A 15,291-nucleotide genomic window follows, 5' to 3' on the forward strand; every position below is an offset into this window, starting at 1 on the left:
GCTAAAAGTTTTCATCCCCTGAGGCTAAAAGTTTTCATCCCATGAAGCTAAAAGTTTTCATCCCCTGACCGCTGCTGATGATCGCAGCGCCGCCGTGGAGGAGCGCCGGCCCACTCTGCTTCACCAGAGTCCATTTTCTCTGACTGTTGAATCATGACCTCTGACCTTAACTGAGGCAGAGAGGCTCTAGATGTCCTTCTTGTACTGGTTCTGGTTCTCCATCCATGTGTAACGGTTCTAACTGGACTCCCAGAACCTGAGGAAGCTCTAACCGACGTCTGTGACTCCGTTTCTCACTTGCTGCTTTTTTAGATCTTATGACCTGCTTCGTGTTGTCAGACGGGTCCCGGCCTGGTACCGATCCAGATGCTGCTGGTGAAAAACAAATAAATGGGATAAAAATGAGATCTGGATGTTCAAACAGGAGAAACCTGAGAGGATTTGTTCCCCACAAAACATCCACGGCCAGTTTCTTCATTTGTTTTTGCGTTTTGTTGTAAATCTCTTTAGTTGTGATGAAATCAAATCTTACACAACTTCTGCTTCTGATGACATCACAACAGGTCTGACTGCCTCCATCTTTACTCTTCACTGGTTTAAAATCACGTTTGTACTTTATTATTATGCATTTTCTTAACACCTGAAACTCAGAGTATCTGTTTTTTTCCTTTAAATAAATAATATGTAAAAAGTAAGATATAAATGAAAGGATGAAATATTTTTTTGCCTCATTTAAAATTTGAAATAAACTAAAACTAAGAGTCAAACATCAGGAGTTACGGCAGCAGGGAGCCGCCTGGTGTGATGTCATGAGCCAGAAAAGGTTCAGTCCAGAATTAGTCGCGTTTTTAAGCTTGTTTCTGTATTTTAGTGAAAACCTGTAGTGGAAATCCTCACTTCCTTAAACGTATCAGTTTTTGTTATTGTGGTCCAGTTGTTGTTAAAATGAAAAACACCACCAGCTTGTAGCTTTAACAGCAGACATTTAACTATAAAATTAGATTTTTAAAAAAAAGAACATAAATATGGAGAAAAGTTGGAAAAAGTTTTCAGATACATTTCCAGTTTTCTTAGGAATGTCTGATTTATTCCAGGTTTTAAACTCTGTCCTGCCGCAGCCAGACTGAGTCACCAGCCGCGTTTCTCTGCTGCATAATGGCCGGATGTTGCGTCAGGCGGCGTGTGTTGAGCGAAACAATCAGCTGCCCAGGGCGTGGCGCCCCTCGCGCTGCCGTCCAGCTTCACATGACGGCCGCATTGTTCGCTTCTGGAAAGCCGCGTCCTGAATCACACTGGAAACATTCCACTGGCCCAGTCAAAGTTTTACTGGCAGGAAACTCCAGCATTCCTCATGATAATCCACAGGAGACTTACTGAGTCAACATGCAGACTACATTCATCCATTCATACTAAATTTTAATACTTTTTCAGGTCAGTGAAAAAGTATTCACACCCTCAGACAGGTTTCTTCTATTTTCGCTGTTTGGTCACTGAAGGTAACCTAAATAAATAAAACAGCTGATTATTAAATGATGACTTCATTTAATAAGGGACAAAAGCTCCAAACCAATCAGGCTGTTTGTGAAAAGTAAGTGCACCCTAAACCCAACCACTCAAATGGGATATTTTACCCTTTTAATCAGTAAAACTAAACTGATTTAAGAAAAATGGAGTTAATGATTTACCAGAAGGCCGAATTAGTTTCATGGTTTCTGTTCTTGTTAATAGAAATTAATCCGTTTATTCAGGATACCTTTCATTTTAAAATTAGTTTGATAATCTGAAATATTGAGATACATTTTTTATCCATTTTTTTTATTTTTACAAACATTTTGTGACTAAAATTGTTTATTTGAACTTTTCAGTGTAAAATAAAATGTTTTATAAGGAATAATGACAGAATTATAATAAAAAAATAAACAATAAAATTAGGAAAATATCAGAAAATGTGCTTTTACAAGTTGAATGTGTTTATATCGTTATTAAATAATCAAATTGATCTCGATCCTTTTTCCATTTAAACCAGTTTGATGTTGGATCAGGATTCTGACTCAGTAAATAAATGAAAAGTTTTCTGTCGACTTTGGCAGCTGTAAAGTCCCACAGCATGATGCTGCCACCACCATGTTTCCCATAGTGTTGTTAGATTTGAAAACGAGTCACTTTGAATCTATAAATATTCTTCCCACCATAAAACCATGCAGATCTTTCATGGTTTTAATATTTATCTCTGTGGATCGTGACGCTGAGCTCTGATGGTTCCCTGAATCACTTCCTCTTCCACCCGGGAACCCGCCTCAACAACCGGACCTTCAGTTCAACCGATGATCCTGCAGATGTTTAGAAATGACTCCAAACGGTTTTCACAACTTGTAGCCATTTGAGATTCTCCTTCCTGGACGTTTCCCGTTATCGGTCAGAACTCAGTGCAGCTTGTTCAGCTGAAATCCTTAAATGTGACGTTACTGATTCTGTAACATTGGCTGCATTTACAGGTGAACCATTCATTTTACTAGAGATAAAGACCAGATGTTACCTTCTATTAATGCATATTAAGGAATGTTTTGTGTTTAAACTGATAAAATGCTGCAGGTCTAAGCATGTTAGGGCAGTTTCAGGTATTTTTGTTTTCACTGCTTGTCTTCAGCTCGTTCTTATAATCAGCATCAGAATCACAAACATCAAGTTTCCGTTGTTATTCAGCACTTATGCTGCTGCTCAGCTTCTCTGCATGACTCCATCTTTTTTCACTTTACCGATGTTAACGCGTCTCAAAATACAAATACATGTGCGTCATGAATTAGCATGTTCAGCTTGCACCTTGTTTGCATTTAGTAGAAAACCTGCTGCAGTAACCAGCTCCTGTTTCTATTCAGTACTTTATGATCATTCAGATTCTCTCCAGAGTTCATGCAGCTCCTCCTCCTCCTGCTCTGCAGACCCTGAGGTTTGGACCCAGGACCACGTGCGGCAGTGGTTGGACTGGGCCATTAAGGAGTACGTCCTGGAAGAGGTGGACGTCTCGCTCTTCCAGGCGCTGGACGGCAAGGCGCTGTGCAAGATGACCAAAGACGACATGATGCGGCTGACGTCGGCCTACAACGCAGACATCCTGCTCTCTCACCTCAATTACCTCCGGCAGAGTAAGACCCCCCACCCCCCCAGTCCTGCTCTGGTTCACTTCATTACTCAGAGATGAAGCTGAAGCTGAGTTGAGTCTTTATTAAAGCGTTCTTCAGGTGGAGATGAATCAGCCACCTTTTTTTTTTTTAAAGTAAATTAGAACTTATTTTAACCTTTAATTCAGCAGAAAAACAAAGATTTTTCTTGCATAAAACATTTAATTCAAAGTAGTTAGATAAGTGGTAGAAATCAAGCCGAACGTTCACACAGCGCGGTGTGAAGATGTTTGCAGCAGAACGTTTTCAGGTGCATGAAGCTGTGAACTGCTGCACTGGAAACGATGTTTGTGGTCGTCGACTCCTCAGCCTGGTAAACATGCAGGTTCATGATGAATGTGACTTTTGCTGCATGATCCTGTCATGTTGCTGTCGATGCAGCTGATCTGCAAATCACTGCAACAGTCGCACTTAAGCTGCTTTTCAATAAGTAACTCCAGCTGAGGCTGCAGAGCCGTCTGCAAACCAGCGGCTCATTTCTGGATTCAGACGTTTGGAGCAGGAAAAACTTCAGTTTTCTTCGTCATGTGTCGCCGCAGGTAGCCCCACGTTCTCGTACTCCACAACGCCCACCAACAACACGCCTCCACCACAGCCTCCACAGCCCAGGCTGCAAGTGAAAGCAGGTGAGATTTCCACTTTCATCACACAAAAATCTAAATGCAACCTTACATGTTAGCTTCTGAGGAACTGCAAAGGTCAGACGATTCTAAAAGAGTTCAAACAGTTTGACATCATTTACCTAAAAAAAGCTAAACAACAAAAAAAACTCTGGTCAATTTTAGGAGTTCAAGCAAATTTTGCTTCAGTTGCTTGATGGGTGTCCCTCAGGGACGTGTGTTTGGGCCCCAGTTATTCAGCCTCTACCGTATTTATGTTTAACATTGTTTACATTCATGCATGTTGGCAGAAAGAAACTGGAAAATCAGTTTGGTCTTTCAAAATGAGAACTTTTCTACTTCTCTTTTCTGAATGTTTGGGACAGAAAATCAGCAGATATTCACTGAGGTTCACTATTTTAAGCATCTTTATGTCACTTTGAGCTCATACTTTAATTTAAACAAGAACATTTTTTTAACAACCAGAACCAGAACCAACTTTATCAGCCAGGATTCTTCTGACTGTTACCGACTTCCAGGTTTCTCTAAGATCTGAAGTTCATTTTTATTTTCTTTTAAACAGTCAAAATTATTGATTTGAACTTTGTTTTAATTCAACACTTGAATCTAAAAAAAACATCAAGAAAAAATTTGTCCTGCATAAGTTTTTGGTCAAATAATTATGATTTTCCATAACAGTCTGAAAACTGTCTGCACTTTAATACATTTTATTTAATCTTTTCTTTTGGAAATTCGGCTCATTGTTTGATATTCTAAACGGTTTAGATGGACTCTAAACCTCTGAAGCGAAATCTGGCTTAATGGTGAATTACAGAGTCTAATCCTCCTTCCTGGACTAGTTGTGGTGATTTGCAGGTTTTGTTTCTTCTCTGATGTTCACAGATCAAAACTGTGACGCTTAGTGAGAAAAGGAAGCAGGAAATGGAGGAACTGAATAATTAAAGCTCGTGGAGTCAAACATGTGGTGGTGAAAGTCAGGCTCAGGTGGTTTGGACGTTCACAGAAGACAAATATTGGAGGTTAATTAATGACGAAGCTGGCAGGGAGGAAGAAGGCGGAGGCCACAGAACGGTTCCTGATGCACAGACTGAGGTTAGCAGAGGGTTCGGTTGGGGTGAGATGGAGGAAGACGGTCTGTGGTCAGCTTCACGCAAACACTGATTCAGTGTTTTAACATTCTGCAGAACATTTACCTGGCAGGTGTAGAGGAAGACTTCACAGAGCAGCTTCAGCTGAACGCGCGCCGTCGGCGCAGAGTTTCACACGTTTGAGCAGAATGAGTAACATCCTGGAAACGTTCGGCTCAGTTAAATACAACTGAGATCAGCATCTTCATTTAAACAGCGTTAAAGTGTTAATGGACGATGTGGATGATCTGCAGGATGAGCTGCAGTTCGTCTCCATGTCAGGCCCGTCTATCTGCTGGATGGATTAGAAGAACTTCCCCTCAAGGAAAGGAGTCACTTCGAACTTTGCACAATTCAAATTCATGCAAAAGATCTTTCTGCGTTTCACAACTGCCACCATTTCCTGTGAGTCACGCGGTCTGGTGTGAAATAAAACTCAGAGAAAAGCTGTAAGGAACTTTCTTGATTGATTTAGGGATCTAAGAATAACGTGTTGAGTTTCAGAAACACGTTAACACGGTATCGAAGGGCTGAAGGGCTTCTTTGCACGGCACAAACTGCTGTTGACAAAAACTGTGACGAGTCCAAAACTCAACAGCCAGTTTCAGACAGGAAACAGCTGCGCCGTCACAGGAAATGGGGGGTATGGGTCCTGCTCCTGGGACACAATCCATTTCATCTGCTGGTGGCCCGAAACAAAAGCAGGCTCACCCAAGAAGAGAGTCTGGGTCATCTTCAGAGCTCCGCTCTTATCGGGTCGGTCTCCGGTTGCTTCCTGCCCCAGCAGAGCCGGCTCCACTTCAAACACGTTTGGCACCAACGTCCAGTTCATCCATTTCTCCCTCTTTGTGTTTCTGCAGAAAGCAGTTTTGATGAGATCAGCCGCAGGAACAGCTGGCCGACCAACACCATGACGCCCACGGTGCCCAAAGGTAGGCAGCGAGGCCGGCCGTGTCACGGTTCACTCACGCATGAACACGGAGCCACGTTTGCATAAAAATGTTTCGCAGCGGATGATCAAACGGCTTCATATGTAATACATCCACCTTCTGGTTTCCAGGTTCTCCAATCGAGCACCAACACAACAGCAGGGTGACGGATCCAACGCCCAGAATCATCCAAGGTACAAACAGGTTCTGCCTTCACTAAAGCCACGTTATGGAAACAAAGAGAAAGTTACAGACAGGTTGGGCAGGTCTGATCCAAGATGGTTCTCCTTGATTTCAGAAGATCCTAAAAAGCCATCAACTTGGTGAGAGTCGGTCAGGCTGTGCAGGTTGAGACCAGGCAGCTAAAGCTGCGTTTCCATTACAGATCTGTGCAACACTGTCAATGTTAAGCTATGTTGGAAAAACATTGCAATTGTGGCGATTCCATTAAATAAATTAAAATCACAGGCGAATAATTTTGTTCACGTGAAGAGTCTTTAGACGTCCTCCTGCAGCTCCTTCCTGCCGTGCGCCAGCAGCAACATCTGGCTGCTGACCAGGAGACTCGTGATGTAAAAACAGTTTCCAGGGCAGTTTTGTAAAATCAATTTTGATATGGCAAAAAAAAACAAAAAAAAAAAACAAAAATGGTAACCAGCTTCCCTGATTTCATCAGATCCAGAATGAGAACTTTGTGAAACCTGAAGGAATAATTTACTTCCACATGTTTAAAATACTGTTGCTTTGTTTCCTGCAGACCCGTATCAGACGTTGGGGCCAATCAGCAGCCGGCTGGCCAATCCAGGTAAGGCTCCCAAAGCAGCAAACAGAAAACACCCACATGAAACAAATGAGGCCTTTACACTGTCTGCTTTGGCAAAATTATTTCAAAAATTAAAACAAAAGGGCTGGCAGAGTTCACGCCAGGACCAAGGATCCGGCTGAATAGTCAAACCTCCAATCCATCACGTCCTCGACCTTTGACCTTATTCTAGGAGAAAATTTACAATCCACAGGAGCTCGACTGCTTCTACTTTCAGTCAGAGCATAATCTCCTTCAAAGTTTCATCCATGAAGGATGGTCCGCCGTTTCCTCAGATGGTCTAGGAAGCATTGAAGCTCATTTCCTCCACATGTAACGAAGCCGTCCAGCTCTTATCGAGACACTTCCAGGTCATTTCACTCCTTCACAAACCAAGGACTATTCAGCCGGACTCGAAACCTGGCGTCCATCTCACCAAAGTGACCGTTTGCCCTTCTGTTTCCTCACAGAAGGCCAAGTCCTGAGCTCATCCAAGAACCGAACAGGCAAACAAAGTCCGTACAAGCTGCCTGACCCCAGCGCTCACAGGCCTGTGGGTAGGTTTCTGCCCCAGCTTCCTGCTCCTCCTCCAAGCCTCACAGTGAAAAGGTCACATTTGGTGAAATGAATAACCTCTGACCTCAGAGCTGTCTGAGGTGGCTGCTTGTGTACTTAAGATGCAGAAAGAATAAACCTGTATGGCATCTTAATAGGACCATTGTAGATGTAAGGAGAACATGTTCACCAAAAACTCAGACATTTTTAGATCTCAGAAATTTTCTAGAAAAACAAACAAATTCCTTGAGCTCTAAAAGTCAACAACGTGAGAGAGCCACCAAAAAAAATAAATAAAAAATTCTGAGCTTGAGAAATTTTGAGAGATCTGGAAATTTCTAGAAAAAAAAAAAACTTTGAACAAAGTCGAACATTTTCCAGAAAAAACCCTCAGATTTAGAGCAGTCTCAGAAATTATCAAACAGATTTTCCAGGTCCGTAAAGTCAAAATGTTTTGACATTTGTACATTTTTGTTCTCGCAAATGTTTGACTTGGAGCTCAGAAAAGTGAGTTTTGTGGCAGAGGYTTTCTGTTCAGTGGTCCGAACCGCCGCCGTCCCGCCTTGGCCTAACGCTCCGTGTCTCTCGCCAGGCTCCGGTCAGATCCAGCTGTGGCAGTTCCTGCTGGAGCTGCTCTCCGACAGCAACAACGCCACCATCATCACCTGGGAGGGCACCAACGGCGAGTTCAAGATGACCGACCCGGACGAGGTGGCCAAGCGCTGGGGCGAGCGCAAGAGCAAACCCAACATGAACTACGACAAGCTGAGCCGCGCCCTGCGCTACTACTACGACAAGAACATCATGACCAAGGTTCACGGCAAGCGCTACGCATACAAGTTCGACTTCCAGGGAATCTCGCAGGCGCACCAGAACCACGGGGCGGACGGCGGCATCGTCAAGTACCAGACTGAGATGTCTTACGTCCAGCAGTACCACAGCCACCAGCCCAAAATGAACTTCATGGGCGGACATCCCGCTCCCATGTCCGTCTCCCCTGGGAACTTTTTTGGCTCCCCGTCGCCGTACTGGAACTCGGCCAACAGCCCCATCTACCCCGGGTCGGCCATGACCCGACACCCGGCCGCTCACTCCCACCTCAGCTCGTACTACTGATGACGGGACGATCCGGGGGGGAACCCGAGTGCTGAACCTGAGCTGACCCGTCTCAACCAGAACCAGAAGGCAACATGACGCTACGGTCCATGAGGCATTATCACACTTCCCCGCTCAGAACCAGAACCGGGGGTTGGACTCGGACTACGGACGGCACAGTGTATGCATTCAGTTAACATTTCCATTCAGTCTGTAAGTAGTTTTGTTTGATAGCACCTGTTAGCCGTTTTATGATTGTTCTATCCAGTTAAAAAAAAAAAATAAGTTGTCACATTTAAGGATGACTTTTTGTAAAACAATCTGTACAGAATYTTTTTCATGAAACAATAAAACATTTATGCATTATCTGTAGCTAAAACAAGCCTTTGGTTTCTTTTGTTAGGATATTAACATCTTTTAATTTAGCTAGTAAAAATAAACTTCAGGGAAACTAAAAGTACTGATCAGTTCAGCTGATCAGTTTCTGGCCCACAAATACCAGCTTTAGCTCATTTCTATTTAAAATACTTTTCCAACTTTCTGGACAATTTGACATTCAAACTGTGAGCATTTAAATGTTCATAGTAAAAGAAAAAGCTCAAAGTTACAGAGCGGTGAAAAATATCTATAAATCAAACCCAACAGAACCACAATCTGCATCCTTCACTCCGTTATCAGACACATTTTAAGTTCTTGCTGCACATAAACATCAAACAAGCATCAAATTTACAGATTCTTCGCATTCTTCTACACAATCAAAAATATTTCCAAGCAATTATTCATCCTAACTACAGGAGGAGAGGAGACGTCACACTGTGTGGCATAGAGCAGCAGGTTCAGCTCTGCAGTAAGACGGATTTCACCGACATTCAAAATGATTCCAGCTGACATTTTAAACCGTGATTAGCATCTTAGCCTTTAGCATGATTAGCATGCAGAGTTTTTAAGTTTGTAACACAACAGACTTTCTTTTCTTCTCTAGAAGTTTAAAATTCCACTAAATTTCTGAACACCTTGGACTTTTCCTCTCCAGTAACAACTTCCACACTGAAGAGTGTTTTCTCTGTTGGTGCATTGGCGTGGCGCGTTCACTGACCTGGAACACATCATTTAGCCTCTATCCGCTTGTCTTCCCACCGAAGACAAGCAGAAAAAAGTTAAAATCTTTGTGGTTTTACTTCCTGGTCAGAAACAAACACTGATTTCGCTCAAATATCTGTTTTATTTAACATGTTTTGCAAATCAACAATAACTTAAGTCAAAATAAAACAGGAGTTTAAAGTCAGTTCACCAAATTTCTCAGTCAAAAATCAAAGATGCCGTCAAAGTTTGAAGTTCAGAGACGTTCTCCTCGCCCTCCACCAGGGAGGCGCTCTTCACCCACCTCCTCTTCCTCCCCGTTATTCCTCTGGTGGCCGTCGTGTTGCTCTCCTTGTTCAGAGGTTTGGATTTCATTTTAGGATCTATGGTCCACGACGTGCTGCTGACGACTTCAGTCTCTGGATATAAAATATATATTAACCTTTCAGTCAGATGCATCACTGATCTCAAAACAGCTGCGTTGCTGAAGTAGGAAAAATAAAATATCTGCATATAAAGGAAGTTTATTAAGAAGAGCTGATCAAAAACGGTTTGTTTCTGTGGAATAAACCAGAATGTGAAAGACATCAGCACTGAGAATAACCCTGTTCGTTAGTGGAGCTCATGTTTTTGGGAACTTTGAACTGAACAGAACCGTTTTTGGGTAACGTGGAGGGAACTGGGCTCCACGCCGATTCATTCAGGTTTACGCTTCGATTTTCAGAATCAAACTTCATATTTCATCTGAAAAACCCAAAGAACTTCCTTCAAACTGGCAACGTTGTCTGTGCTGCTCCTCTCTCCCAACACTATTCAAATATTAACCAACAACCTCAGAACAGAACCACTGCTGGAAATCGAGTTGGACCGGAACCAAAGCGACAGGAAACCTTCTGCTGGAGGAAAACTTTCATTATGTTCACTAAAACAGCTTTAAGTTTGTTTTAGATCATTAAAAACTGGATAATTCACAACAGACCTGCAGATTCATCCGGGCTGCAGCTGGAATCGCAGCAGTTGCACACAGAGTTGGACCCGAACAGCTCCACCCACCTGCAGAACGACCAGAACCACGAGTCCATTCATCAAAATGAGATGAATCATTATTTATTTCTGTGGAAAATAATCCACCAACCTTCTGGTTCTGGTGTCATAGTTGCAGGACTTTGCTGTCGGTGTCGGTTCTGAAGCGCTCACCAACATGCTGCAGTGCATGTAGAGCTGCAGCACAGGAGAAAAACGCATTTTTATTTCACCTTTAAAAGCTGCAGCAGCTTTTTTAACACGAACTCAAAGTTTGAGATATTTCTGCTGACCCGACCCGTCACTCCCTTAAAGACGAAGGCGTCGACAGAAAACCTGACGGCGTCGTTTCTGTGTGGGATGAATCTGGAGCGGCTGTTCTTACTCTCAGCCATACATCTGCACCGTCAGGAGAGGAGAACCTGTCAGCGTGGGGTCATTTAGAAACCTGAAAACAAACGCCGCTCAGGTTTACCCAAAGTTAGTGATGACTGGAAACTGAGGCGTGGAGGTGGGGGACTCCTCTGGAGTCGCGTAGCAGGACAGGACGTAGAGTCGCTCATCTCTGGACAAAGACTGAGCCTCAGCGGCGAAGAACACCGGCTGACCGAGGAGAACGTGATCCGACCCGGAAAGCTGCTTCCACTGGGCTGGAGGCCGGGTCAAACACACCGCAGGGAAATCCAGGATTTTATCATTTAGGGAGAAATAAAGAGCTTATTTAATGATTTTTGACATTTAATTTGAAATATGATTATCAACTTCACGTCTGAAGTTGTGAAATATGTTGAGATAAAGTCAACAGATGGACTGTGAGTGAATAAAATTAAGAGTTCTGTTAATTATTCCAATTTAGAAAGAGAAAGTCAGGAGAGATTGAAGAAAAGCAGTAGAATGGAGATCCAATAGCCTGGCACCGCCAGCAGGAACTTAAAAGCTCTCTGTGTTGATCTCAGCTGTCTGTAGTTCAAACACAAAGAGCAACTTTGAAGAAAACAAACTTTGTCTTTCATCCTAAAGGAAGCTGGAGTCAGAAGGATCGTTACCGTTTCTTGGAGTCAGAACAAATTTAGCCACTTTCTTCAGTTTTTTCAGGAACTTCCACATCTGCACCTTGGGAGAGTATCCAACTTTATACGAATAAACAAACCTAAACAGTCAAAGAAAAACAGCACAGAACCCAACATGATTTCAGCTCCGTGATAAAAGGCCGAGTTCTTCCCGTTTCAATCCGACCTGTTAAAATAACAAGCCACCGGCACGCTGAACGGCGCCGTTCGTCTGATTGGTCCTTTTGGCTTCGGAGGGTCGTAATGCAGCTTGTTGAAGAAAACCATCCGATTATTGATCATCTGAAAGTGAAGCAGAGACGTTTTGATCTGAACTGCTGGACTTGAACCTTTGTATCTAAAGCTGAGAGACTGGATCTCCTCCTCTAGAAATTAAAATAAAACACCGATTGGAGTAATTACCAAAATTAAAAACATGTTTTCTCCACACATTTTACTTCTGAAGAGTTTTTAACTAATTTTCTGTGCAGTTTTTAAAAACACAAATAACGATCATTTAAATATTTTGGCGATCTGAACAGGAATATTTACACCATTTGAGTTTTATGTCCAAACATTTGAAAAAGCTTGAAAACTTTGAAACAATAAAAACCACAGATTAAAGGATCAGATTAGAAATGAGCTGGTATAAAAGCTCCATCTGTTCAGTCACAATATTCAGTCTAAAAGCTTCAACCAGCAGCTTGAATCGTCTTCAGGTCACTAAAACACAGATAATATTTATGTTAAGTTTTTATGTGTTTATAAGGAAAATAATCTTGTAATTCCTTCATTTTCATGTCGATCGAAGCTGCACTTCGAACATGCAGTCGTTTCGCTTTGTGTGTTTCTTCCTGGTCAAACTGGAATCAACAGGTCAGACCTTAAAACAAAACTGGGAAAACTGGGAACTGGATCCCTGATTCCATCAGATCACGCTGTGGTGGATTTTTAAAGCATCCCTGCTGCGTTTCAGACTCACGGTACGCTGGGTTCCGCACATGCGCAGATCATATTCGAAGTAGAGGCGATCCTCAGTGGACCTGCTGACCCCGCAGGTCCCCAGCTTCAGGTGAGAGCCCGGTTCCCCGGAGCCCAGGACGCTCCGCTCCACCTGCAGCTGCATCCGGTTGCGCTCACAGGAAGTCCTCACGGCGGCCCCCGACACGCTGGGCGGGCCGCCGGCGCGGGGCCACACCGGCAGCAGCAGCTCCCGGACCGGCCGCGGCAAGCCGCGCTGCCCGCTGCCTCTGGCCGGGGAGAAGAAGTCCTTCCGGACCAGCGGCAGGTCGGAGTCCAGGTACATGGGCAGGCTGAGGTGGGTGTGCTGCAGCAAGGTGGCTGCCTGGGCCCCGGGCTGCAGCGGGGCGGTTCGGTTCGGGCTCTGGACCGTCTGACGGGCGCAGAGCAGCAGGAGCAGCAGCGGAACCATGATGAGAAGAACAAGGTCCAGTCATTTGACTGAGGCTGCGGCGCTGCTGCCTCATGATCTCACAGTCCAATTAGGAACACCTGCAGGTGAAAGGACGGCAGGTGGCGCCACTCACTGGCAGCGTCAGGTAATGCAGCAAACTGATAATCCAAACTAAACTAGAGATTATCTTTAAATGTAGATTCAGAAGAAAATTTAAGACAAATTTCTTTTGCTTCTGAGGTCTGCAGTTAAATCTGTTACGTAAAAGTAATTAATGATAAACTCCTTCACTGCATAATAACAGTTTATGTTCATTTAATATATGAACTTTAGACAAAAAAAAACAATACACAGTTTAAGTAAATGTATTTATTTATGTATTTTAATATTCATGGAGTGTGTTTTTAACTGTTTTTGAATTTTGGTAAAAATTACAACAGTTTTAACTATTTTCTTCTTAATCTATAAACACAAAGCAGAGAAAGTTCAGACTTGACCAAAATAATGCAATAAAAACCTAAACATTGTTGACAGAATGAGTCTGATATTTTTCTGCAGTTCTTTTTTTGTTGCTCTATTTTATTTGCTGATGTCTGTTTGTGCAACATAATAACATAAAACGTTTTTGGGACTTTTCAGACTAATTCTGTAATATTTGACCTAACCTCGTGTCAGTGCTGCCCTCTAGGGTTGAAGTGTGGCTACTGCAGCTGAATGGTCCTGTTGGTTCTAAAGGTCCAGCTTGGTTAGTTACACTTTAAGTAAAACGTCCAGTTTGGTGCCGAACTCCGCATAAAGTGAAAGAATTTATCAAAGTCCAACTAAAATGTGCAACTTCTCTTTGATTTATGGGTTTTACTGAGATTATTTCATGTTATTTTGAATTTAATCCACAAACCTGGACACAAAAAGTAAGTCATATAATTGTTGACTGAATGTTGGAGCCAAACCTTTTTTCTGGGACATTTAAACATCATGGTAACGTTCCAGCATTTATCCAGCCTCAGACTCTAAATCGTTTATCATAAGCATATAATCACATTTCAGGCACAAGATATTCTTTCATCAGATGAGTTTTAATATTTTGGCTCCAAGGAGGATTTCTGTTTCCCTCCGGTTCAGATTTCCTGCTTGACTTTGTGTTGCTCATAAATGTGAATAAAATACCAAAACAGGAAAAGCTCAGTTGGTTGGAATCATTTCTGAAGTTTCTGCTGTTTAATTCAGAGAGTAGTTTTAGTTTCACCTGAAACTCTGAAACATGTTGTATCTGGAATCAGAAGTATTCGCTCCCTGGGTCGTTTCCATGATGCGTTCATGTCCTTCTGCTCACCAAGCGGAGCCCAGAGCCAGCAGGGGCAGCAGGGCCGTCCAGAGCGGGGGCCCGGCGGGGCGGCCGGCCACGTTGCACAGGTGTGTGTTGCAGCATTCGTTGATGAAGGTGAAGTTGAGACCCAGAGCGTACTTTTCCCCGGTGACTCCACACAGCGCGGGCAGGACGCAGCTCTTCTCGTACAGCACCACCCGCAGGTCACCTGCAGAACCACCGGGTCCATTAACTCGGGTTCCATTGGCTTTCACCCACCCAGCGACCCGAGGGGAGCTCACCTTTCTGCCCCACGGCCCGGCTGGACAGGCACAGCTGCCCCAGCGGACACTTCAGAGGGAACCGGATGCAGTCCAGAGGAGAGACGGCCGGAAACACGCAGGTGTAGCAGAACAGGGAGACTGGAGGACAGCAGGCTGCATTGTTCATGCTTTTAATGATGATATAACATAAAGTGACACGGTGTCATATAAAGCAAACAATAATCAGATTATTTTCCAGTTAGCAGCTGAAGCATCTTATTTCCAGCTTCGTTCCCTTCATGAGAATTTCTGCCTGATTCTCCACACTGAGATCCTGCTGACTGCTCAGAACCGCTCTGCAGAACCTCACTCTAAATAATAAACCATCTGTTTATTGTTGCTCAGTCCTGTGGGAATATAAAACAACAAGAACTGCATGTTTTATGTCTCAATGATCCCATTTATATTCAAGGACTGAACAAAAACTGAAGAGAAACAACCAGATCGATTAAAAGTCAGAGATTTAATCCAGTTGTTTTAATCATAACTTTTAATTATAATCATGCTAATTATGTTATATTGGCAGATTTCTGTGAGTCTGCACACAAACGGATCCAGTTGTTGGTATTATTCTCACCCACAGCTGGAGGGAAGCACAGGAGCAGCAGAAGGTGGAGCATCATGGATGGTTTCTGTAGCGGAGGGAGGATGAAAACCTTTCCTGCGGTTCGGTTCGGTCCAGTTCCTGTAGTTTGGTTCCTGGGGTCCAGTTCGGTCCGGTCCAGTTCCTGTAGTTTGGTTCGTGTAGTTCGGTTCCTGGGGTCCAGTTCGGTCCGGTTCAGTTCCTGT

General features: G+C 43.4%; 3 protein-coding genes across 6 annotated transcripts in view; 1 reads left to right on the forward strand and 2 right to left on the reverse strand.

Moving 5' to 3' along the window:
- The window catches only part of fli1rs (Fli-1 proto-oncogene, ETS transcription factor-related sequence), a 19,683-nt gene extending 11,004 nt beyond the window's left edge, over positions 1-8,679 (forward strand). For 2 of the 3 annotated variants that reach the window (XM_008431019.2, XM_008431020.2), the window contains exons 4-10: positions 2,940-3,143; positions 3,719-3,805; positions 5,787-5,858; positions 5,987-6,049; positions 6,613-6,660; positions 7,128-7,214; positions 7,805-8,679. In XM_008431019.2, coding sequence (XP_008429241.1) covers positions 2,940-3,143; positions 3,719-3,805; positions 5,787-5,858; positions 5,987-6,049; positions 6,613-6,660; positions 7,128-7,214; positions 7,805-8,328 — 1,085 coding nt within the window. In that variant the 3' untranslated portion in view covers positions 8,329-8,679. The remainder of the gene's footprint in view (positions 1-2,939; positions 3,144-3,718; positions 3,806-5,786; positions 5,859-5,986; positions 6,050-6,612; positions 6,661-7,127; positions 7,215-7,804) is intronic. The other variant, XM_008431022.2, reaches the window with a different exon arrangement.
- Positions 8,680-9,511: 832 nt separating this feature from the next.
- Positions 9,512-13,215, reverse strand: zp3d.2 (zona pellucida glycoprotein 3d tandem duplicate 2). Its single transcript, XM_008431023.2, has 8 exons — positions 12,442-13,215; positions 11,647-11,762; positions 11,457-11,560; positions 10,886-11,060; positions 10,704-10,809; positions 10,523-10,608; positions 10,367-10,440; positions 9,512-9,806 (listed from the first exon to the last, which is right to left on the reverse strand). The coding sequence occupies exons 1-8, from the start codon at positions 12,889-12,891 to the stop codon at positions 9,607-9,609; spliced, it is 1,311 nt and encodes a 436-aa protein (XP_008429245.1). The 5' UTR covers positions 12,892-13,215; the 3' UTR covers positions 9,512-9,606.
- A 119-nt stretch (positions 13,216-13,334) lies between these two features.
- Positions 13,335-15,291, reverse strand: part of LOC103477736 (prostate stem cell antigen-like) — a 2,562-nt gene continuing 605 nt past the window's right edge. The window contains exons 2-4 of one of the 2 annotated variants that reach the window (XM_008431027.2): positions 15,080-15,290; positions 14,482-14,616; positions 13,335-14,408 (exon numbers count right to left, since the gene is read on the reverse strand). In XM_008431027.2, coding sequence (XP_008429249.1) covers positions 14,203-14,408; positions 14,482-14,616; positions 15,080-15,125 — 387 coding nt within the window. In that variant the 5' untranslated portion in view covers positions 15,126-15,290 and the 3' untranslated portion in view covers positions 13,335-14,202. Of the gene's footprint in view, positions 14,409-14,481; positions 14,617-15,079; position 15,291 lie in introns of those variants that run through there. The other variant, XM_008431025.2, reaches the window with a different exon arrangement.

This window comes from Poecilia reticulata, linkage group LG16, assembly GCF_000633615.1.
Source record: "Poecilia reticulata strain Guanapo linkage group LG16, Guppy_female_1.0+MT, whole genome shotgun sequence".
In the NCBI taxonomy this organism is placed as follows: Eukaryota; Metazoa; Chordata; class Actinopteri; order Cyprinodontiformes; family Poeciliidae; genus Poecilia; species Poecilia reticulata.

Coding starts and splice junctions, on each gene's coding strand:
- zp3d.2 (XM_008431023.2), bottom strand. CDS start 12,891: ATGGTTCCGCTGCTGCTCCTGCTGCTCTGCGCCCGTCAGACGGTCCAG. Junction 11,763..12,441: donor TGTGCGGAACCCAGCGTACC/GTGAGTCTGAAA, acceptor CTTCACTTTCAG/ATGATCAATAATCGGATGGT. Junction 11,561..11,646: donor GTGGCTTGTTATTTTAACAG/GTCGGATTGAAA, acceptor TTGACTGTTTAG/GTTTGTTTATTCGTATAAAG.